At 40.1% G+C, this 23,246-nt stretch overlaps 2 protein-coding genes across 2 annotated transcripts; one reads left to right on the forward strand and one right to left on the reverse strand.

The window, feature by feature from the left end:
• Positions 1-682: 682 nt before the first annotated feature.
• On the forward strand, positions 683-18,953 carry LOC101465237 (solute carrier organic anion transporter family member 1C1). Its single transcript, XM_004567736.4, has 15 exons — positions 683-930; positions 3,844-3,998; positions 7,007-7,148; positions 7,691-7,823; positions 7,998-8,119; positions 10,659-10,805; positions 12,961-13,059; positions 13,253-13,501; positions 13,787-13,951; positions 14,595-14,790; positions 14,986-15,151; positions 15,359-15,543; positions 15,718-15,782; positions 16,111-16,228; positions 18,433-18,953. The coding sequence occupies exons 2-15, from the start codon at positions 3,903-3,905 to the stop codon at positions 18,656-18,658; spliced, it is 2,109 nt and encodes a 702-aa protein (XP_004567793.3). The 5' UTR covers positions 683-930; positions 3,844-3,902; the 3' UTR covers positions 18,659-18,953.
• A 304-nt stretch (positions 18,954-19,257) lies between these two features.
• On the reverse strand, positions 19,258-22,538 carry LOC101465915 (B-cell receptor-associated protein 29). The gene is made up of 8 exons (XM_004567739.3): positions 22,497-22,538; positions 21,982-22,088; positions 21,699-21,799; positions 21,440-21,587; positions 21,197-21,332; positions 20,852-20,948; positions 20,583-20,683; positions 19,258-20,497 (listed from the first exon to the last, which is right to left on the reverse strand). The coding sequence occupies exons 2-8, from the start codon at positions 22,071-22,073 to the stop codon at positions 20,462-20,464; spliced, it is 711 nt and encodes a 236-aa protein (XP_004567796.2). The 5' UTR covers positions 22,074-22,088; positions 22,497-22,538; the 3' UTR covers positions 19,258-20,461.
• Between the last annotated feature and the right edge of the window lie 708 nt (positions 22,539-23,246).

Genomic DNA, 23,246 nt, shown 5'->3' on the forward strand with positions numbered 1-23,246 from the left:
GGCAAGTTCACTGAAATGTCCAATTAGTTTTCAAGCAAAGAACTGAATCTCGATCGAAAACTTGATTGAATATTCACTGTTGCTGGCCTACTTTTAACAGAACTGACTTTTCCAGGATTCACTAAGTTTCACTGGATAGAAAAGTATACAAGATTTGTCCAGTGCTACCATGAACACCAGACCTTAAATAGCCAGACTCACTATAACTGAGTAACACAGTCATGGTTTGATCAACAAATGCGCAGTGAAAACTGCTGCATTATTTAGTATCTGCTGTAATTACAAGTAAGAACTACGCCATCAGACTATTATCAGCTTAATGACAGTATTATGCACTTCATTTGCATTTGTCTGTGAACGTCGAATTGTTCACCTTTAGTGTCTTCACCCCTTGAAAGCTGTAAACACTGCATACTGTTCAGCGACTGGAAGCCACTGGCAAATAATCCATGCACTATTTGAGCGGAATTATGTGAAAAGCAGAGCGGCTATTGCATTTTTTGCGGCAAATTTGCGTCACAACAGGTCTAATCTATTAGATAATCAACGCAGAAATTCACGACTTAGTTATTTGGGTTGCTTGACCTACCTGCACTCATGCACCCATATGTAACGTTTGACAGCCTGCAGATTACTAGGGCTCAATGAAACGCAGGCTGGGCATAGTTTTGCTCCCCCCCCCCACTCTGTTCAGGGTATATGCGTGCTCCACCGAAGATCGTGCTCAGTGTCTACCGTGTCCAGCGAAACACGCTGTTCTCCCTTCATAGCCTAAGAGCACACCGTGTGAGTGTAGGCGACTTAATGAGGAGAGACTGAAGATTTTCTTTTAAACCACTGGATGTCATTTCATCTCCTTTTTGTGTGCTGAATAAGAAGTAGCCTCAAATACGTCGTTAGGAGAGAAAGCTTTGAAGCCCCCACAGTTGGGTAAGTATCATGATGTTCTTTCGAGTTATTATCCCCAGTCATTCATGAGAATGAGAATATTCCTTTCTTGACGTATGTGTGTATTTAGTGGATAATCAGCGGTATAATAATAGCTGTAGATTCAAGTGACAAGAAAAAAAAAGCCCCAACAGAAAACTGTCAGTGAAGCTTCAACTGTGCATCATCAAACACATAAATGGTGCAGTGCACACAGCTGTCTGCAAGAACAGCAGGTGATTTGGAGAATTCGGTGAAAGCTTACTGAGTACACAGTGATTAATCAACCTGCACGCACTGCCACCGATGGATAATTAAACAGGGGTCACGTGCTTACCATCATTTGAAGTTTCTCGGTGTTTTGAGCTCAGCTTGATTAAAAGTGTTTGCTTTTCGCTCGGTGATCATTTGTCTTGCGCAACTGAAAGCGCAAAAGATCCTGGCGTGTTTTTCCACAGTGAAACTGTAACAGAGCAAAGAGCCTCACACATTCATATCACTGATATTTGTAGCATCAGAAATGCAATTTCTGTAGGTGTGTAACCATTAATCACTGAGATTCAATAAAGGACCTGCCAACAGATGGCACTTGGATTCACCAGGACCTTTAGAGAGAAGGCGGTATGATTGTACAAAAGGAATGCTTCCTATCAACATCTCTATCGGAGGAAACTTAAACAGGCTTCAAGCCAAACATATGAAATGTTTGGGGGATTTTGTGGATGTTTATGCACACTAATGATTGAGAAACCTTTCATTACACACAGGGGGATCTTTGTTGTGTGTGCAACCTTAATTGGTCGAGGTTTTATAAAGAAAATGTAGCTTTGCCAGTGCAAAACATGAGTGTGGGCATTTGTATAGTTTCCAGACTAGCTGTGTCAAAAGAAACTGCTGCTCCACTGAATGTCTGTCCTTGTTGAGTGAGTGTTTAAGCCTTTACATCTTCAGCCCTCTCAGCTTTTTTTTCTGTAAGACAGAAAGGAGTAGTTCAAAGCCATGCTATGGTTCAGTGCACTCAGTGAGAAGTTCACATCACTGAACAAGCATCCTGGCCCTGCTGTCTCTCATTCTGTATCATTTGTAACACTAGACCACATGCCACACACAAGGTTTTTTCTTTATATTTTTATATCACCAAGTTGTTGCTTCTTCGTCTCCCCAGGATGAAATAGCCAATTTGGTGTATTTACTGAGCTGCCCTTCATCCATAAATCAGCTGCTTGTATTTTCCATTAGCTTCATGAATGAGCTGTTGTTCCTGCTGACGTGAATGCAGTTATATGCTGTCATATAGTGCTCGCATTATGAAAACACTGCTTCTTTTTTTGCATCATGAAATCATTAACATAATGTCCCCAGTGTTTAAGAACGAGTGCTGCTCTTCTGCTTGACTTACTCTAAATATTATTTGCAGTCTGTTTTGAAGACTGTCAGATGAATTCGCTATGCTTACCTAACGGCGACATTTGGAGAGTGGCTCACACATTCATTGTCTTTATCCGCTTTTTTAAAAAACAAGGGTGTGGGGATTTTTTCCCCTTTGAAATACCATTCAAGGAATTGCACTAGTCATTCTTGTAGTTCAAAAAGCTAACAATCGTGAATAAGAACAATTAACTGAAAGCAGATTTGATTGAAATCTGGTGTACAAATTTGACAAAAATTGATTGACTAGATCTAACTAATAGTCACATTTATACCACACACACATTAATTTATCGGTTCTGGAGATTTTGTAGATCTTGTAAGTCTCGTGTTGATCAAGGAAGAATTTAAGCATAAAAATGTGGAAACTTAGAAGTGGTATTGTTTAACAAATTCTTAATTTGATGCCAGCATCAAGTCTCAAAAAAGGGCATATAGGGCTGTGCCCTACATTTTTCATAGCAGGCTTGTACAAGTCATTTTATGAGTATTTCTTTAAGTTATGAAAGCTACTTTCATCTGCTTCCTTATTCATAAGACGTCACCCCAGCAGGTTGTTCCACATGATGTAAGCCCGAAGGGATTTGTGTCTCCTTCCAGGATTGAACCAGGGACTCTGCAAATGCTGTTATCCACTTATTTCTTTAAGCTATAATAACCCTTAACAATAAATATTCCTGGACAGGGCATATATTACTAATATAACTGCTAAAATAGGAAATGGTATTTCTATAGTTAAATGCCATGCAAGGTCTTTGGCACCAAAATCCATGCAATTAATCCAAGCATTGATATTTTCTAATCTTGATTATTGCCCAGTAGTATGGTCGGGTGGTACAATGGAACGGATTAAGAAATTGCAAATGTTACAAAACAAGGCAGCAAAAATGATTTGAATGGTTGTCAGCGTAGAACAAATATTGTAAGAATGCATAAATGTCTTAAGTCAGTTAATTGTAAAATTTAGATTTCTTTATTCTTTACTTGTATTTATTAGAAATATTATTGTTACAAAGGTAGTAATTCATTTGTATAAACACTGTATTTCAGTATAGACAGAATATGCTACTAGTTAGGTTAGTTAGATTTTTGTTACCCAAACCAAGAACTAGTTCAATCAAAAGAACAGTTTTGTATAAGGCTATGGAAGAACTGAATTTGTTACCAATGCAGATAATACAAGAAACCAGTAAAACTGGATTAAATAATTGGAACTGGATTTGGTCTGACTTTTGACCAGTGTTAAAAATGGCAACATGAATTTGAAATATTGTCTGTGCACTGTAGTAATGATGGTAAATCAGTCTTATCTGTGCAAAGGTTAGGTGATCAATGCTTACCCTGATACGAGACCTTTGCATTATCAAAATGTAAAGCTGCGTTGCAGCAGCTGATGGGGATCTTAATAAACTAAACTAGACTAAACTGGTTGTTGTTGCACAATAGTGGCTTGGTATGTAATCTCTAAATCTGACTTCATTCCAATAGGCCCAAGTGAGAACAGCTACAGTAAGTCATCAAAAGAGAAACCACAGTAGGAGGCTGCTATGAAGAAAATGGACAACACAGCCACAGACAGCTGGATTGTGGACAACAAACCTGACTCCTCCACAGTGAAAAACTCCTGTCACCCAAATCTGAAGGTAGTCTACTTTCTCCCTCTTACCGAAAACAATCTTAAGTGAGTTAATATTCACAAAAAACTGGCATCATGTATTTTTAATTTCTAAATATTAAAAAATATATATAATTCTTTTGTTCTCATTCTTAAAAAGTCCAAACATCAAACTGGGAGGACCTTCCTTTCTACGTTTCTTTTATAAAGCCTGTAATTACACATGAGACCAGCCAACGGAGACGGTTATGTTTACCAGAGAAAAGTCATATGAACACGTAGAAATCATTTCAGCCAAAATGGACAAAGGCCCCACATGTTTGTCATTTTCCCAAGTCATCTGACTGGCCTAGAGGGTGCACACAAATCTCTCTCTCTTCCTATCAAGTGGGGTCACGTGTGTCTAAAAGACACAGAGTAGATTCATTAGTTGGCGGCACTCATTTATGTGCTTTCATGTGTAAAAATGGTAAATGGTAAATGGCCTGTAGTTATATAGCGCTTTTACTAGTCCCTAAGGACCCCAAAGCGCTTTACATATCCAATCATCCACCCATTCACACACACATTCACACACTGTGTAAGTAAATGCTACTACTCGAGATAACTCTTCAGCCAGTTTGTGTAAAAACACTTTATCACACTTTTTTCTCTGTGTTGACGAATCTATCAAACACCTACTTAAAATCTGAGTTAAGTGTAGGGCATGTAAGCCTTGTTAATGACCATGCGAGGTCTAGTGCAACAGCTCACGGTGCCCTTTGGACTTGGTATTAAGTCGCTGTGAAAAATTTCTTAGACAAAGTTTGTGCTTTTGTAAAAGAGGTCTGAAAGGAGGTTTTGTACCTCTTTATTGGATTATGAGGCACACTGAGCAATAATTAAAAAGCTGCTTAGTGAACTGCTTAGGTAACTACAAGAAACAGTTACATGGAATTCCAGTAATGCTGCTTTTTTCCTCTGTGTGTGCTTTCCATTTCTGCATAGTAAAGCTATAACAAACCTCTCAGCTGGTTCTACTGATACAAGCGGTCTGCATACTTTTGATCTGAGCAGTCTCCATGCTTGTTAATCTCAGATTAGGCTTGTCCTATGTGCATGTGTTCTATGTCACTTGCAAACACTCTGAATATTCCAGTTGACTTTGCATGAAACTCTCGTTTAGATTCTTGTTGAAATGTGTTTCATTTGTCTAGTAATGATTTACAGAGACAAGCCACCAGAGATTTGGCTTTAGTTTTGTGGAGAAATTTCAGTGCTTGTCCAAATTTCAGCGTTTTCTTTTTAAATTAGTGTTAAGATTTTCTTTATGTGAAACGTTACCTTTTCTTCAATGTACAAAACAAAAATGTTTCTGTAAGCATATTATCTGTTTTTAATAGAGGTTTCAATAAATGTTAAATGGTAAAATTTAATGTGTTATTAAAAAATATAGGTTAAAAAAATTCTTGAAGAAATTAATACAGAAAATTCCTTCATTTTTAAAATGTACATTGTACCATATTTATACAGATTTCTTTTTACTGTGTTGGTATATATAAGCTCACGGCTGATGGTCAGTTCCTATAGAAAAGTGTTAATGGTGAAAATTGATTCGTTTGAATCAATTCGTTTTCTTTTGCTATAAAAGGAAAAGTCCAGAGTTCATTATTTTTCACAGTGTGCAATACAAAGGGAAGCATATGAAATGGAAGTAAGTAAGTAAAGTAAAGTAAGTCTGGATTGAGTGCTGCTGCTCAAATGTGGATATAGTGACAAAGCAATATGATATCCTCAATGCCTTCAATAGAGGAACGAGAGTCTGCTAATTATTAGGGCCGAGGTCACTGTAAAAGAAAAAGAACAAGTACGCTGGCAGGGCCCTTGGATGTGGATGGTTTCCTTAAGGATCTAGCTTGGGTTTGCAGAGACTTGTGGAGGTTTTTTAGTGAATGATACACGTCTGTAACGTCATGTAGCAGGGGTACTAAAGAAGAGAGTTTATGCAATAGTTGACCTTTGGAGGAACAATGCAGTTTTCACTGTGGCCATGGATCACTGGGCTGGCACTGTCTCGGAGATATTCGAACGTGTATGGGAGTTTGTCCAGCTTGTGTTTTGCGCATTTATTGTGGTGTCCTGTATGGGGTGTGAATAATGATCCTATTTATGATAATTTTGTCAGTTATGCAATCATTATGTTTTGAAATTAAACTTTAAATTGTAAGAAAAAAACAAAGTGAAAAGAATTTGATATTTCTGGACAAGTAGGTTATATTGACATATTTATTATAATGCATTTATAATGCATTGCAGTTTGTTGTTTGGAAGCAGTCTCTTCTGCTTTCACTATTTTAATCCCTTACAGTGCAGGCTATGGTTACCGCACACCTGTTTCCAATTATGTGTCCAAGGATGTGTCTGTGTCCTTGTGGGATTGGCTTCTCTAATCCTCCCTTTGTGACTGACTGTCAGTGTCCACAGGCGGCTGAGCAGAAGAAGGAGGCTGCTCAATACACTCTCTGGCCCAGCGCATATTGCCAGCTGCCCTTTTATAAAGATGTATCTGAACTGCAAATTCATGTCATACACACACACATGTATCCTCAAAGAAATGCATTCACGTGCACTGCTGTAGCTCACTGGGTTCAGCATGCAACCCATATCCCATATGCCCATATAAGACTATTGCAGAGGCCCGGGTTTAAATCCACCCCCAGCAGTTTACTTTGTCTTCCCTCACTCTTTCTTCTAGCTTTTCTCTCCACTGCTCTGTCATAATAAAGCCTTAAAACCCCCGTATAAAAGAAATACATTCACTAAGTCTTGTGATAGGTTTAAGGTTAATTAGTGCAGGCTTGTGTTTTTGCTTGTTAGTCGAACTTCATTCAGAAATTCATTTTTATTTTGTAGTTGTATTTGAATCTGCGCCTGAAAAATGAAAGAAGGAAATTATGAGATGTTTGGACTGCAGTCAAAATCAAAAACAATCATATATCCATATCAGAGCCAGTGTGCCTGACATTGTATTGTTTTTTTCTTTTTGTGTCTTTGCAGATGTTCCTTGCAGCCTTGTCCTTTGCTTACTTTGCCAAGGCTTTATCTGGCAGCTACATGAAGAGCACAATTACACAGCTAGAAAGGCGATTTGATATCCCCAGCTATCTGATTGGCATCATAGACGGCAGCTTTGAAATAGGTGAGTTTCTCTGGCTCTTTGTGTACATTTCTGTATTTGGTGGCTGTATTTGTTTATTCTCTATTTATTGTATTTTTATGATACTAATGCTACAGCGAGACTGCTTAAAGGAGGCTTAAAAGTAGAGACGGGTGACAAAGCTTATAGTTAGAACTGGATCAGGTGACTCTAAACCATTCCTTAGTTATGCTGTGGAATACTGTGAGGTCTTGAACCAGGAATATTATGACGGCATGTTAATATTCCCAATACCATTGCATACTTCAATCTCATTTAAGCTTTGAATAGTGCCTTGTTGCATACCTAACTGACTATTGAAGAGTGAAAAATTGTTTTAAGCCACAGTATGCAGACTTGGAGTAATGGTTTATGTAGTTAGTTACAGACTTGTGGATCAGAATCAGTGCTTATCAAAGATAACACATCATGTGTATGATGTAGTTAGTGAGACTTTTCATGATTTATGATTCTGAGCAGTACATCTCATGTTTGGTGCCTCTGACTCCTCTCCATCTTCTTTTCTGATCATCTTAACCCTGTAGGGAATTTGCTGGTAATTGCGTTTGTGAGTTATTTTTGTGCCAAGCTCCACCGACCCAAGATCATAGCAGTCGGGTGTATTTTGATGTCTTTTGGAACCTTCCTGATCGCCATGCCTCATTTCATCATTGGCCGGTAGGCAAAGCGCAGTGTCTGAATGCATGCATCGCTGTTCATAAATTCCATTCACATATTACTTTGATCTCTGTAGTCTCTGATGTATTTGTGCTTCACATTGTGAATATCTAACAATACCTGGTGCTTTCTCCCTTCCCTTGTTTAACAGTCACATTGGTATTTTATACGCAGCTATAAGATCGAAACATCAATTAGATCTTCAGTGAATTCGACCAATAACCTCTCTCCATGTCCGGCAAGCTCACCTGAGTCCCCGAGGGCAGGTGACAGACCCTCTATACTGCCTTCTAGAGGTAAGACAAAAAACATTTATGTTGTTTATGACAACATGTGATTAAGGTTGAACTTTGTTTTTGCAGATACTGTTCGTGTTAGCATCGTTGCTAGGTCAGCACATGCGTGTTTATGTTTTAAGTCATTTTTGATGATGAATTGTGATAACTTGCACATATCCATGCTATAGTACTAAATGAGTAGGCTATTCATTCTGTTGGCTGTGAAATAAAAATGATACAGTACTTTTTAGAAGGTGCTATAGGTACATAAATGCAAAAAAGGTCATTTTAGCCCATTATAGGGAAGTTTCTAGGAAATGTGATGGTGTTATATCATACAAAGGCCAGCTTTTTTGAATATATATGCAGATACAGTGGGGCAAAAAAGTATTTAGTCAGCCACCGATTGTGCAAGTACCCCCACTTAAAATGATGACAGAGGTCAGTAATTTGCACCAGAGGTACACTTCAACTGTGAGAGACAGAATGTGAAAAAAAAATCCATGAATTCACATGGTAGGATTTGTAAAGAATTTATTCGTAAATTAGGGTGGAAAATAAGTATTTGGTCACCTCAAACATGGAAAATCTCTGGCTCTCACAGACCTGTAACGTCTTCTGTAAGACGCTTTTCTGTCCCCCACTCGTTACCTGTATGAATGGCACCTGTTTGAACTCATCATCTGTATAAAAGACACCTGTCCACAGCCTCAAACAGTCAGACTCCAAACTCCGCCATGGCCAAGACCAAAGAGCTTTCGAAGGACACCAGGAAAAGTATTGTAGACCTGCACCAGACTGGGAAGAGTGAATCTACAATAGGCAAGCAGCTTGGTGTGAAAAAATCAACTGTGGGAGCAATCATCAGAAAATGGAAGACATACAAGTACAACATAATCTCCCACGATCTGGGGCTCCACGCAAGATCTCATCCCGTGGGGTCAAAATGATCATGAGAACGGTGAGCAAAGATCCCAGAACCACACGGGGGGACCTGGTGAATGACCTGCAGAGAGCTGGGACCAAAGTAACAAAGGTCACCATCAGTAACACACTACAACGGCAGGGAATCAAATCCCGCAGTGCCAGACGTGTTCCGCTGCTGAAGCCAGTGCATGTCCAGGCCCGTCTGAAGTTTGCCAGAGAGCACATGGATGATACAGCAGAGGATTGGGAGAATGTCATGTGGTCAGATGAAACCAAAGTAGAACTTTTTGGTATAAACTCAACTCGTCGTGTTTGGAGGAAGAAGAATACTGAGTTGCATCCCAAGAACACCATACCTACTGTGAAGCATGGGGGTGGAAACATCATGCTATGGGGCTGTTTTTCTGCCAAGGGGACAGGACGACTGATCCGTGTTAAGGACAGAATGAATGGGGCCATGTATCGTGAGATTTTGAGCCAAAACCTCCTTCCATCAGTGAGAACTTTGAAGATGAAACGAGGCTGGGTCTTCCAACATGACAATGATCCAAAACACACCGCCCGGGCAACAAAGGAGTGACTCCGTAAGAAGCATTTGAAAGTCCTGGAGTGGCCTAGCCAGTCTCCAGACCTCAACCCCATAGAAAATCTGTGGCGGGAGTTGAAAGTCCGTGTTGCTCGGCGACAGCCCCAAAACATCACTGCTCTCGAGAAGATCTGCATGGAGGAATGGGCCAAAATACCAGCTACTGTGTGTGCAAACCTGGTAAAGACCTATAGTAAACGTTTGACCTCTGTTATTGCCAACAAAGGTTATGTTACAAAGTATTGAGTTGTATTTTTGTTATTGACCAAATACTTATTTTCCACCCTGATTTACGAATAAATTCTTTACAAATCCTACCATGTGGATTCATGGATTTTTTTTTTCACATTCTGTCTCTCACAGTTGAAGTGTACCTCTGGTGCAAATTACTGACCTCCGTCATCATTTTAGGTGGGGGAACTTGCACAATCGGTGGCTGACTAAATACTTTTTTGCCCCACTGTATGAGAAGTTATCGTCATGAAATTAAAATGACTTGATACTTACGTAAAGCTTTGTAGGTGCATGAGGGCCAAAAATAGGTCCTTTTAGCCTGTTGCTTGGTAGTTTCTAAATGTTGATGTCAAAATATCTAATGCTGATAAGAACCTTCAGGGGCCTAAGATTAACCAAGTGTGTGGCCAACTTCTGATAGTGCAGGCAAAGTTGGGGGACAAAGAAACAAACATACAGACAAACAGAGAGAGATTGCGGGGATTATAGTAAGATGTGTTGACTTATTGTGATAATAGAATATTTTTCATCAATGTTTTGTTAGTGTAAATCATAATGTATAGTTTCGGCCCATCTGGCAGATGGCGAGGCCGTTCATAGTTCACACAAGTCTTCCTATTGTATTGTTCAGAATTCAACCAATCTTACACATAACAATCACCATGTGTGTCATAATCCAAACTGTTCTCAAGGTCAAGCTCAAGTTCACAGTTGTTGTTTTATGGCCAGTAACCTGCGAAATTGAGATGGATCATGAGCTGCATAAGGCTCTATGCCATTGACATTCTGACTGCTGTTTTTAAACTGCAGGCTGTGAAAAAGAGTCCAGTGTTTCCATGTGGATCTATGTCCTGGTGGGAAATATCCTGCGTGGGATTGGAGAGACTCCAGTGCAGCCTTTGGGAATCTCCTATATTGATGACTACGCACAGTCCGATAATGCTGCTCTCTATATTGGTAATCCACCTTTGTTACAGCTGATAGCTTTGATAGGAATTGGGGGTTTTTTTAGAAATTTTTTGGAAGGTTATTTTGAAACTAGAAAATTAGATACTACTAAAGATGAGTTAACCTTCTATAGATTTCTGTAATAGGAATATTCTTGTTTCACTGTGCTTTCATGTTAGGGAATATTGGATGTCTTTAAAAGAAATTAAAAAAAACTAAAGTGCTGTCAACAGGCAGAAAAACAAAAAGTTTTGTAATGTTGTTTAAGTTGCACTTAAACAATAATATACTGCAGGGACTGTACAGGTAGGCGAACATCTGCTTATTACAGATGAGAGCAGGTTCACCCTGAGCTCATGTGACAGATGAAAAGTGGTTCTGGAGAAGCTGTGGAGAACATTATACAGCCTGTAACACTGTTCAGCATGAGTTTGGTGGTGGGTCAGTGATGATCTGGGGAGGTATATCCATGGAGGGATGCACAGACCTCTACAGGCTATGCAAAATAACCATGACTGCCATTAGTCATAAGGATGAAATCCTTGGCCCTACTATCAGACTCTAGTGCAGTCAGTCCTGGGTTCCTCCTGGTGCACAACAATACCTGGCCTCATGTGGTGAGTGTGCAGGAAGTTCCTGGAGGATGAAGGACTTGATACCACTGACTGCCCCCCTCACACACCTGAGCTAAATCCAATAAAAAAAAATCTAGGAGCTATTATGCTTCGGTTCATCCAATGTTGCCAGGTTGCACCTGGCCGTCTCATTAGGAGCATGCATTAGTATTGTCCTGCAAGCACGGTGGGGCCATACAAACTACTGAGCACCATTATGAGCTGAAATTTTGGCAAAATGGGCGGAGTTGGCAGTTCGTCTTGTAATTGGAAGATCGCCGGTTCGAGCTCCGGCTCTGACAGTCCTTGGGCAAGACACTTCACCCGTTGCCTACTGGTGGTGGTCAGAGGGCCTGGTGGCGCCAGTGTCCGGCAGCCTCGCCTCTGTCAGTGCGCCCCAGGGCAGCTGTGGCTACAATGTAGCTTGCCATCACCAGTGCGTGAATGGGTGGATGACTGAATGTGTAAAGCGCTTTGGGGTCCTTAGGGACTAGTAAAGCGCTATACAAATACAGGCCATTTACTAAAATGGACGAGCCTCATGCATCATTTTGTCACTTTGAAAATAGCTCTTTTCCATGAAGCAATTTGGCATATTTCTTTTTTGGTAACCTATTACCTGGTCCATATCAGTATAGAGATCCAGATTATTTTTTCCCCCAATGAGATCTGACATGTTTTCGAAGTGTTCCTTTAATTTTTTGAGCAGTGTATTTGAGCCATTCCTATTGTATAAATAATATAAATATAAATAAAATTGAGGGCAGCACGGTGGCACGGTGGTTAGCACTGTTGCCGCACAGCAAGAAGGTCCTGAGTTCAATTCCACCATCAGGCCGGGGTCTTTCTGTGTGGAGTTTGCATGTTCTCCCCGTGTTTGCGTGGGTTCCCTCCGGGTACTCCGGCTTCCTCCCACCGTCCAAAGACATGCAGCTTGTGGGGATAGGTTAATTGGACAATCCAAATTGTCACTAGGTGTGAATGTGCGAATGAATGTGAGTGCAAATGGTTGTTTGTCCTTGTGTGTTGGCCCTGCGACAGACTGGCGACCTGTCCAGGGTGTACCCTGCCTCTCGCCCTATGACAGCTGGGATAGGCTCCAGCGCCCCCCGCGACCCTGAAAAGGATAAGCGGAAGCGAATGGATGGATGGATAAATAAAATTGGAACGTTTGTTGTATGTAAGCACAACCAAAGCAAAGATGTCAAGTTCAGAGTATGAGGGGAAAGAAAGCCCATTTTGAGAAAATAACCTTTAAAAAAACTTAATGCATCTTTATTAGAAAACACTAAATATCATCATACAGCTGCTCCATCATACAACTAACGGTGCCTGACTACAGTTACACTGTTTTTGCCTGTAGTGGCTCTCTTCATTTTCAGTTTTCAGAAGTTTTAAGAAGATTTACTAAACTATCCAGTACAGTTTGATTTCTTTTTGTTTATAGGACATAATGTAATCCATTATGATTATGATTATGATTTTTTAACGATACAGAGATTAACCCAATATATATTAGGCTATAAGTAGGTGTTTTTTGTGTGTCTCAGGTTGTGTCCAGACAATATCAATAATTGGTCCTGTCTTTGGGTACCTGCTGGGGTCCCTGTGTGCCAAAATCTATGTCGACATTGGATATGTGGACATGGGTGAGTAACATGTCATCTAACCATCAACTACATCTTTAAGAATTTGAAAAGGTAATCAGTAAAAGTAAAAAGTGATCGTTTTTGCTTCAACTCAAGTGCTTAAGGAGCATGTGACTTTAGTAAATACATAATTGTGGTTAATTACAACCATAAAAGAATGAACAGCGCCAATAATGTGCTTCTATCTTTACAGAAACTATCACTATTACTCCTGGCGATGCCCGCTGGGTGGGCGCATGGTGGCTGGGCTATCTCATTGCTGGTGCCATCACCCTCATGTCGGCCGTTCCTTTCTGGTTCCTGCCAAAATCACTGCCGATGCCTGTGGAAAAGCATGACACCAACTGCACACCAGAGCAAACCAGATTTATTAAAGATTCCCCAGGCTTGAAGCACATGTTCAGACCCGAGGAGCCAGCTAATTTACATCTGATGGCCAGTGGTAGGATAGTGATCACAGTGTGCTTTATGAAAGAATGTTGATTTTCCATTTTAACCGTATTATTAAACTGACTGTGTGCAATTAATGGAATCTTAACGGCTCTAAGATCTGTTTTACTGCTATAGTATATATAATACTGTCATTTCTGTCGACAGTAAACACAAATAGAAGTTTATTCCTTCTTGTCAATGTGAGAAAATCAAAATAGTTTTAATGATAAATCAAAATAAAAGGCTGAGGTTACTTCAAGAAGTGAAAATCACTCATTTAAACATCCTTTCATAGAATTCGTCCCCACATTGAAGAGTCTCCTTGGAAATCCTGTGTACACCATCTACTTATGTGTGACCATTGTTCAGTTCAACTCTCTCATTGGTATGGTCACCTACAAGCCCAAATACATTGAGCAACACTACGGCCAGTCAGCTTCAAAAGCCAATTTTCTCATGGGTGAGCAAGATATTATACTAATTTATATTGTTTACCTCATTTGGATTATTTTGTTCTTTTATCTTTGTAAGTGAGATCTTTGTAGAGCTAAAAGCTTGCTTAGAACCACTGCTGTTTGGCTGAAAAGTACCTATTTAAGGATGCAATGTGATGTGAGCTGGATGGTAATCATAAGAGTTTCATGAGCTGGCTTTTGATCAATTTTTTATACCCCGACTCCCACTTCCCTCTTAAGTAAATGCTGCAAATTCAAGATGACAACCTGGTTTACCTCAGTCCTTGGGCATTTGACAGACAAACGACAGACATTGATTTAAAAGCACTTGAGGCAATCAGACCAATTAACATGTCTCCCTGATGCGAATGGAGACAACGTTGCTCTTTTTGTCCCCTGTAACCGAGTGGGTTAAGAGTACATCGGCTGATGAGAAATACGTCCCAGATCCTCTGAACCACCATAACTTATTTTCATCTTTCGCAACATGACTTAAGTAAAATATAAATGAGAGTGCTTTGATGTACATGAGTGTTCTGACTTTGATCCCTTCTGGCGAGTGATGTTGCTGCCTGATATCGCCTGTTTAAGTTCTTTCTCAATTCTCCATCCATTTAAGGATACGCTGTATTCTGCGGTGTTTCATAGGCATGATCAACATACCTGCAGTGGCCCTTGGGATGTTCTCCGGAGGGGTTGTGATGAAAAAGTACAAGCTGTCTATCATGGGAGCAGCTAAATTTGCCTTTGGGACCTCTCTGCTGGGCTACTTTCTGTCACTCCTATTCTTTGCCATGGGCTGTGAGAACGCTAAGGTCGCAGGCATCACAGTTTCATATAGTGGGTATGTAATACCTTTGTATATTTTCCTTAGTGGACTTGATAGTCATCAAACCAGGAAGTAGATTCAGAGAAAAAGGGATTGGGGTTTTATTTATTTAATCTGCCACTGTTTTTAATTCCATGGCTCGTTTTTCTTGTCTGATCGATGTTTTAAAAGGGCTGACAATCACATGCCTTTTTTTTGTGTCACATGCAGACTGGGGGGCTTATCTTATCAGGAGCAGTCTCTCATCTCTGACTGTAATTCGGATTGCTCGTGCACAAGCAGAGAGTGGGATCCAGTGTGTGGAGAGAACGGGATCACCTACGTGTCCCCGTGTTTGGCTGGATGCAACTCCTCCACTGGCTCTGGCAAGAACACGGTCAGACACACACCACTGCCCTCGTGAAACTTGCATGCTTTTCAGTAAACGCAGCATGATATTCAGGCTTGATTCTCAATTTTCATTCATATCGTACCGCAGAGAAGCATGTGACATTTCCGTGATTATTTACAGACAGAACAAGTGTTTCCTGCTGTGCCGCAGCTCATTTATCACTGAGTCACACCTTGTTTTCTTTTCTGTCAGGTGTTCAACAATTGCAAGTGTCTCGCGGTGGCTAATACCCAACCAGGCAACTTGACAGCCAGCCTGGGTCAGTGTCCACACAGGGACAACTGTGAGAAAGTCTTTCCATACTTCCTGGCTATGTCTGTCCTCAGTTCCTTCATCATCTCTCTTGGGGGTACACCTGGCTTCATGCTGCTTGTCAGGTCTGTCATATTCTGCTTTTGTGCCTTAAAGCCACTTTTTGCTGTAATGTTGTTTGTATTGTTCTGAAACGTCTCCCTCTAAGAAATACAAACGTCATTCTTTCATTGTCATTCTTTAAGTGTTGCCAGGTTAAAAGTTGAGTCCTGTCTAATACCACAGTGTTGTTTCTAAAGGTGCATTAAACCTGAGCTGAAGTCTCTCGCTCTTGGAATCCACACCTTGGCCACTCGTACCCTTGGTGAGAACCACCTTTGCTGTTCTTGGCATACATCACTGTCTATTTCATTTACATTTCAGGCTCACAGACATTTCCCTCAAGCTGACTTTCAGCATAATATATATAGTGAGCACAGTTATTGGGAGATCACCAATAAAAATTACTTTTTATGTTAAATTAACCCAAAGTATTTAGCTTAGTACGGCTAATTATCAGTTTAGCTGTATAATTATTAATATTCAAAGTTATTGTAAGGAAGTCTGACTTGTTTAGATTGTAACGTGAGTTCAGGCGAACCGTGATTTGACTTGAAATTCTGACATAAGTTACTTTATATGTTGTAACTCAGCTGGAATACCTGCCCCTATATACTTTGGAGCCATAATTGATACGACCTGCCTCAAATGGGGATACAAGATGTGTGGAGGAAGAGGAGCTTGCAGAATATATGACACTTCAGCTTACAGGTACTTGTAAGATGCCTTTATTTTAACTTTGCATGTGATTTCTATGGGATTGGCTATCCTTCAAACTCTTGATTTAGTGACCCTGTAATCAAGTTATGTGCAAGTTATTACGCACAGCCATGAGTTATGGTTGATTTATTTAAAATGCTGAACCCATAGCAGATCTTAAATGTACCGCTGGAGGAACAGTGCATTCAAAATAAAAAGTGAAGAACAATTGTTAACAACTGTCAGACCAGTGATTTTAAACACTTTCTGGCATTGATTTCTTTTTCTTTGTCTCAGCTTCAGACACCAAAACAAGCGCATGTTCCTTTTTTTTTAATCACTAATGATAAAAAGGGATTCAAGTTCAATTCTACCTAAGTAAGGATTAGCATCAGAATTCTATCAGACATTTTCATTACAAAATAATATTGATTCATTCTCCACCCCCCCCCCCCCCCCCCCACCCCCCCCACTGCACCAAACTACTGTTGGGGCTCTGCCCATAATCTGAAAACCACTGAACTGCACGCTGTCAGCAGTGAACTGATGGTGTTAGGCACACTAGGGAAACTATTGGTTAGAGACTTCTGCACAACAGAATTATAGCAACCATGTTTAATGACCTCCTTGCACTTGAAATGGTTGCTTCAAAGATGGAAACAAGGTCCAAGACCACTTCAGTCAGTTTTCATCTTCAGACCGACTTTGGTGAGTCAAGACCACGAAAAAAGGGCAACAGGATGGATTCAGTCAAGTATCAGTTTGTCACTGAATGGAGTCAAGTTGGCAATGACAAACAATTTGCTTGTTTACTGTGAAAAATCATTGAAAATGACAAACCTGCTTCTGTCTGTCTACATGTTTTCGTATTACTCTTACACTTTACTCTTAATGTTTTTTTCAGGGTGGAGTGATTGTACGGGATAGGTTTTTAATACATTTAAAAAAGAAAACTTGGGTGCACTCGTTTAAATTTAGTTAAATCATTCACTTAAATCTTTTAATAAGTGGCTCTACAAAACCTTTTAACTTGACGAGGCCAAGTCCTGTTAACTTCTTGTTAATGATCAAGATTGGCTACAACTGGTAGTTTCTTTTTGAACTCCTAACCACAAGTGTGCATTGAGAGTCTGCCCAGAACCTCACAGAATTAAAACAGAAATTCAGAATTTCCTCCACAAATAGTGATGTAGTTGCTGAGGAACAGCAATTTAACCACAAAGTGGCACGGGCGCTCAGCAACCCTGCTTTTATATTTCTGTCTCTCTTCCACAGCATGCCTTTTAGCCTGTCTTCCTTCTCTCTCCCCAACCGATCGCGGCAGATGGCCGCCCCTCTCTGCCGGAGGTTTCTTCCTGTTAAAAGGGAGTTTTTCATTCCCACTGTTACCAAAGTGCTTGCTCATAGGGGGTCGTTGATGGTTGGGTCGTTCTCTGTATGTGTTATTGTAGGGTCTACCTTACAATACAAAGCGCCTCGAGGCGCCTGTTGGTGCTGTATAAATAAAATTGAATTGAATATAGGAACTAGAGTATAATCACTTGGCAGGCAGTTGGGTCAAGCCCCCTACTGGAAAGAAATGCATTGCAGGCAAGTATTCTTCACTTGTGATCACAACATGTTGGAAGTGTGTCTGCGTTCAGCAGCAGCTGTTTGGAAACTTTCACTCGTCTTTCTGAGACTGATTGCAGTCGGTCCAAATTGAACTGCAATTCTTTGACAGGTTGCTTCCCACCAGGTGACCGGTGCAATCGCTTTGTGACAGAAGGTGGTCATCCTAGACGTTGAGGGTGTTGCCCACCCTCTGGGCAACCAGCTGCAGTAGTTACTGCAACTACATGCAAAATGCAAAAATAGTTCAGTAACATCCCTGGGCTATTACAGATTTGACCTTGTCACAGTCAGGTTTACTGCTGTGTTTTAACGGTAGTGCCTGAGAGATTGCAGTTTTGGACCAAAGTATTTTGACTGTAATAAATAAAAAGAGCAGTAATTTTACCTTTTCTTAATTTCAAGTCCTGTCTTTAGTAGAGAGCTAAGATTGTGGCATTACAACATCTTCCAAAAGGACTAGAAGAAAATGCTATTTATACAACTTTGAATGGGAAAAAGTCCAGTAGTGACTAACCTTTAGGGATTTGTAGCTTCACTTAGAGCTGGCCTAAACCGTGACGGAGCAGTTCGTACTCTTAACTGTTGCTTTTTTTTTTGTACAGGAGAGTCTACCTGGGTCTGACTTTGGGCTTGAGAACAGTCTCCTTCTTCCTTTGTATTTTGGGATTTGCTCTAATCAAAAGACATATTAGGAAAGAAGAAAAACATGTGCTGACCAATGGGAGTGCAGAGTTGGAAACACTGAGGAAAGAGGAGAACAGCTCTATACATTGTGAGCAGTTTGTACTGGCCTTGGACTGCAATCCCGACAGAGAAACTCGCTTGTGAGCCTCAGCGCATCTTCTTTTCTTCTGACTCAGCCCGACGAGCACCTCACCTCACATCTACTGAGGAAGACACACTGTGGACATTTTTCATAGCACACAGAGTATATATATTTGTAAAGGATTTGCGTAGATGTACGGTATCTGAAATTAGTCATTTTATAAAACAGTCTGATATTTCTGGAATGTGTATGTGTTTGTGTTTTTCATGAATGGAAGACTTTCATAGAAAAAAAAAGATTGTAATTGTGTTGTACTTTCTGTTCTTCATTTTTATGATTAAACGTGATAAAGTCAGATTTTGCATTTTAACATTTAAGATGCCTGAATATGATGGTTTAACATACCTGTTTGTGCTGTGCTCATGGCTTTGCTTTTAGTTCATGCATGCACAGGTCTGTCTAGTGTCTCTCACACCTGCATCGCGTTTCTACTTGTGAATGAAACAATTGGTCAAGGGGTAGATCAAAGCTTGAGCAACAGGAGTAGCTCCTTGAAAGGGTATCTCCTTTCCATACAGGGTAAAACCCATCACTTCCTGTACAGATATAAGGGGATGTATTCAGTGACCTAACTGTGCCTTACAGTATGAAATTAAATAGCACAAATTCCACAGCTGTTTTATTTTTGACGTATAGTGGCTTTCAAAGCACCTTTTCTAGGTGATTATACAATCATCTACTACAAATATACAACACTGGGCCTCTTAATCACACTGATCATAGCAACAAGTTCAGGAAATATTATTAATTATTATGAAAGTTTATTTTTCATACTCATATTTATACCATCAAACTGTCACCAGAGTATGATACAGTATGTCAAGATTAGGTTTGCCCTCCTAAAGTCAGTTCAGTTAGAGCCACTAGCTTAAAAGAAGATTATTATTTCCATCTTCCATATTTTATACTTGAAGATATGGGTCTTACAACCCAAGCCTTCCCCAGAGGCAGACGAGGCAGGCAGAGAACGAGTAGAGCTCCTCATACAGAATAAAGTGGAGGTGCTATTCAAATCGGCTTCCAATTTGGCAGTAAATAGCATAGATTATATGAGATTTGTTGATAATCAGCCATCAGCTGATGGCTCACAGACATCTGGTGAAATGGCATTTGTGAGCAGCTTATATATATGTGTATGTATATGTTTTTACAGGAATCTGTGCAGGTTTCTGGAAAACTAAGTACACCATTAATGCTTTCATAGGAATTACTATAAGAGGGTAAGTAGCAGTCAGGAGCTGCTAATCAAATGCACATGATTAACTGATCAGCAAGCTTGACTAGCTCTATAAGCAGTTCTGTCAGTTTGCTGGTCTGGAGCATTCAGGTGTATGCAAAATAATGCAACAGGCTGTGAATCCCCCACAAATTAACCTCAAAGTGACACCTTGTAATGTTCACAGAAATAGGAAAAATCTAAGAGCAACATCTCAAATTACACAGCTCTCCATTCACATGTGAAATGTTCAAGTTCATGACAGCACATCCCATTACAGTGTATAGTTTATAGTGTGCATCCCATTGATGTACAATATAAAAGTCATTACAGTAACACTAACACTTTGTGTTTATAACACAGCTTAGCAGTCAGTAAAAAAAGAAACAATGCATATTCATAATGAAGAGTTACTGTAAGTTAATAGCAAGATTTGTCTATTGCACTCAGTTCAAACTTTAAACAACAATGAAGATTCAAAGACAATAAAAACAGGTCGGGTAGCAAACTAGATACAGCACACAATCGAGAGGTATAAGGAAAAAAATGTCCATGGAAGGAAGTAAGAGCTGATACTGTGTTTTAATGTTCACCAATCCTTTTTGTCTTCAGCGCTCTGACGATTCTGTCAATTAAAAACAGGATCAATGTGGGATTAGCAGTGTGAATATACAGGAGATATTCTGTGATGTGTGTTTGTCATGTATTACCTGGAGCTGATGGTGTTCTCTGAGCAGTCTGTCATACTCCTGAGCCAGACCTTTGGCTTGTCTCCTCATTGCCTCAATATCAGCATCAGACTTACGAACAGCTACACACACATACACGCACTTAATGATTACAAATTTGGACTACATATCATAAATGCTTTTCAAAATGTATCTATTGTACAACCATATGACCAAGAGACCTCTTTGTCTACATGCTCTGCAAACGTAGGTGCAGCTTTCCATTAACGTATTTAAATTAGGTCGCTCACCCTCCTCGGCAGTCTTCAGCTGACCTGCCAGCTTTTCCACCTCCAGCTTCAGCTGCTGCTTTGCTGCTGACATGGATTTTTCCTTTTCCAGGAAAGACTAAGCACAAAGGATTCTCCTTAGTTACTGAGCTTAAGCTGATTATTTAAACAGCAGATGACAGAGCACATGTTAAGTAGAAAGCATAGGAAAATGAAATCACAGCATGGTGTGTGCCTACAGTATGCTAATGCGTGGGCATGACCCAGAAACAAACAAACAAAAAAAAGCAAAGTAATTTTTATTATGTTACTTGACAAAAAAAAAGAAAAAGAATTAAAAAAAAATAAATTAACTCTGTTTCTCACTTGCTTGAGGGTCAGTTTGTCCTCCTGCTGCTGCTTAGCTGCTCTCACAGCATTGTCTATTTGTGACTGAAGACCTGCGCTGTCCTCCATGGTGACAGCAACCTGGTTTAGCAAAGTGGCAACCCGACGCATCATACTGTGTTGAAGTCACAAGACAGAAAAAACACAACAAAATAAGACAGTACTTCAACACGTGTGAAGGGTGTGCAGATGGAGCAAAGTAAGTGACAAAATTCCACTAACAGCCAGAGAAAGAGAGAGAAGCCAGATATGTAGAGGTTCCTCTGGGCTCTGAAAAGCTTCATGTGGACGTGGTCGTACACATTTGGGTTCACTTTAGCATCTTGCATGGGCTCAGGACCGGAATACTTCTGCACCTCGCGTAAAGCGTCTGGAAGGGTGGACAGAAACACGACCAAGTGGGATTTGAATACACTTGCTATTATTTTTTAATATCTGTCACACAAAGGAGATTATGTCTGACTCAAAAAAGCTCGCTTACCCAGGAAAAGAACAATAAGGACCATTATTATTGTAAAAAAGCATTTATTCCAGTAAGGAGATAACCAGCTCCATATTCGCCACCTGAAAATCAAACGCCACCTGCAATGTAAAGGTATAGACGGTCTGCTGGGGAAGGATTTGAATGCACTCTACTGGCTATTTGTGTGAACTGCCCGTTTGGGATGATATATCTTTTTAATTATTTCAGAAATTGTGCTCCTTAAAGCAAGTATCTAAATAAGCTTTTGATGACTTATGATATGCTTTTAAAATTGCCTTACCGCTGTGCTGATATTAAAGGCACACACAAAATAAGGTTGACTGTGATCTCTGCATACAGGAAGAAAGCCACCACCGTCCACTGGAGAGTCATTGCCACTGTGATTCTCTGCAGAGATAAGCACATTGATCTATGGGTAGTGTTTTATACTTGTGGAAATCTGTTTTGCCTCCATTGACGAGAGCATTTGTCTGATAGATACTAGCTTTTAGATTAAATTACTCTATTAAACAAGCGGAAGTGGGTGTGAAAGTGGCCAAGTATTCCTCTATTTTGATCTAAATTTCATCTAGGAAACCAGGCACCACGCACGAGTTTCTGAGCATGCATATAAATGTGTCTACAGGCCTACAAAGCAGGCCAACAGTAGCAGCTATTCGGCTGTTTTCTCTATATGGGACATTTATATCAACATTTATACCAAGTCATTCATCACCGGCTGTTCTGAATGCTGAGCTGGAGCCTACAGCGAAATATAAATCTATGCAAAGCAAAAATATAAAGTTGTTGGCTTACCGGACAAAGTTGTATGGTGCAAAGTAGGCTACTGGAAAGTCCAGACGAGCACACATGCGCGCACACATTCACGACAGCTGCTGGGGAGCCTCAGAGCACCCACAGCCCTAAATAAAACTCTGCCGGATGGCCTCATTAGGGAGTCCCCTTTGGATTGCATCAAAACCCTTAAAGTGATCAAAAGATTAGTTTTTAGTGACAGAATGATTTCAAGAAGTTGTTTTTGTTTGCCTTCATAATGTTACTGTACAAAAGAACTAGGGGAGACCGGGGATAGTTGTAACGTGGGTCAGTTGTAACACTTCCAATTTCTCCAATCAGGGCTAAGTTTCAAATGATGTGACTCATCCTGTGCATGCCCAATTCAGTTCTGCTATCACATGTGAAAAATCAGCACATTTTGTCAAACACAGACAATTTAACACGAAAAAATGTAATTTGTATGCCAAAAAGTAAGTTTTTCTACTGTATTTCAATGTTTAATAGCATTATCTGCTTTACAGTTAAACTCATCAAATTTAAATTATGTTATTTGTATGTCTATGGGGATATATTCTGTGTAGGTCTTTAGAGCTAGTGTTTTAGCCGTTGGCTGTAATGTTAGCTAGTTCATGGCTATAGGAGTTCTGGGTCAGTTGTAACAGCAACAGTCTGGGTTAGTTGTAACAATAATGCAGATGTTACAACTTACCACACTATTACTTTAACTTATATTAAACAAGTTGGGGCAACGACATCAGCAGAGAGAGG

Source organism: Maylandia zebra, linkage group LG7, assembly GCF_041146795.1.
Source record: "Maylandia zebra isolate NMK-2024a linkage group LG7, Mzebra_GT3a, whole genome shotgun sequence".
Lineage (NCBI taxonomy): Eukaryota > Metazoa > Chordata > Actinopteri > Cichliformes > Cichlidae > Maylandia > Maylandia zebra.

Bases quoted from the DNA above. Each gene is read 5' to 3' on its own strand.
- LOC101465915 (XM_004567739.3), bottom strand. From the start codon at position 22,073: ATGACTCTCCAGTGGACGGTGGTGGCTTTCTTCCTGTATGCAGAGATC. The intron at 21,800-21,981 runs GTAAGGCAATTT...TTTACATTGCAG, and splicing joins CCTTTAATATCAGCACAGCG to GTGGCGTTTGATTTTCAGGT. The intron at 21,588-21,698 runs GTAAGCGAGCTT...CCACCCTTCCAG, and splicing joins CCTTATTGTTCTTTTCCTGG to ACGCTTTACGCGAGGTGCAG.
- LOC101465237 (XM_004567736.4), top strand. From the start codon at position 3,903: ATGAAGAAAATGGACAACACAGCCACAGACAGCTGGATTGTGGACAAC. The intron at 3,999-7,006 runs GTAGTCTACTTT...GTGTCTTTGCAG, and splicing joins CCTGTCACCCAAATCTGAAG to ATGTTCCTTGCAGCCTTGTC. The intron at 15,544-15,717 runs GTCTGTCATATT...TTGTTTCTAAAG, and splicing joins GGCTTCATGCTGCTTGTCAG to GTGCATTAAACCTGAGCTGA.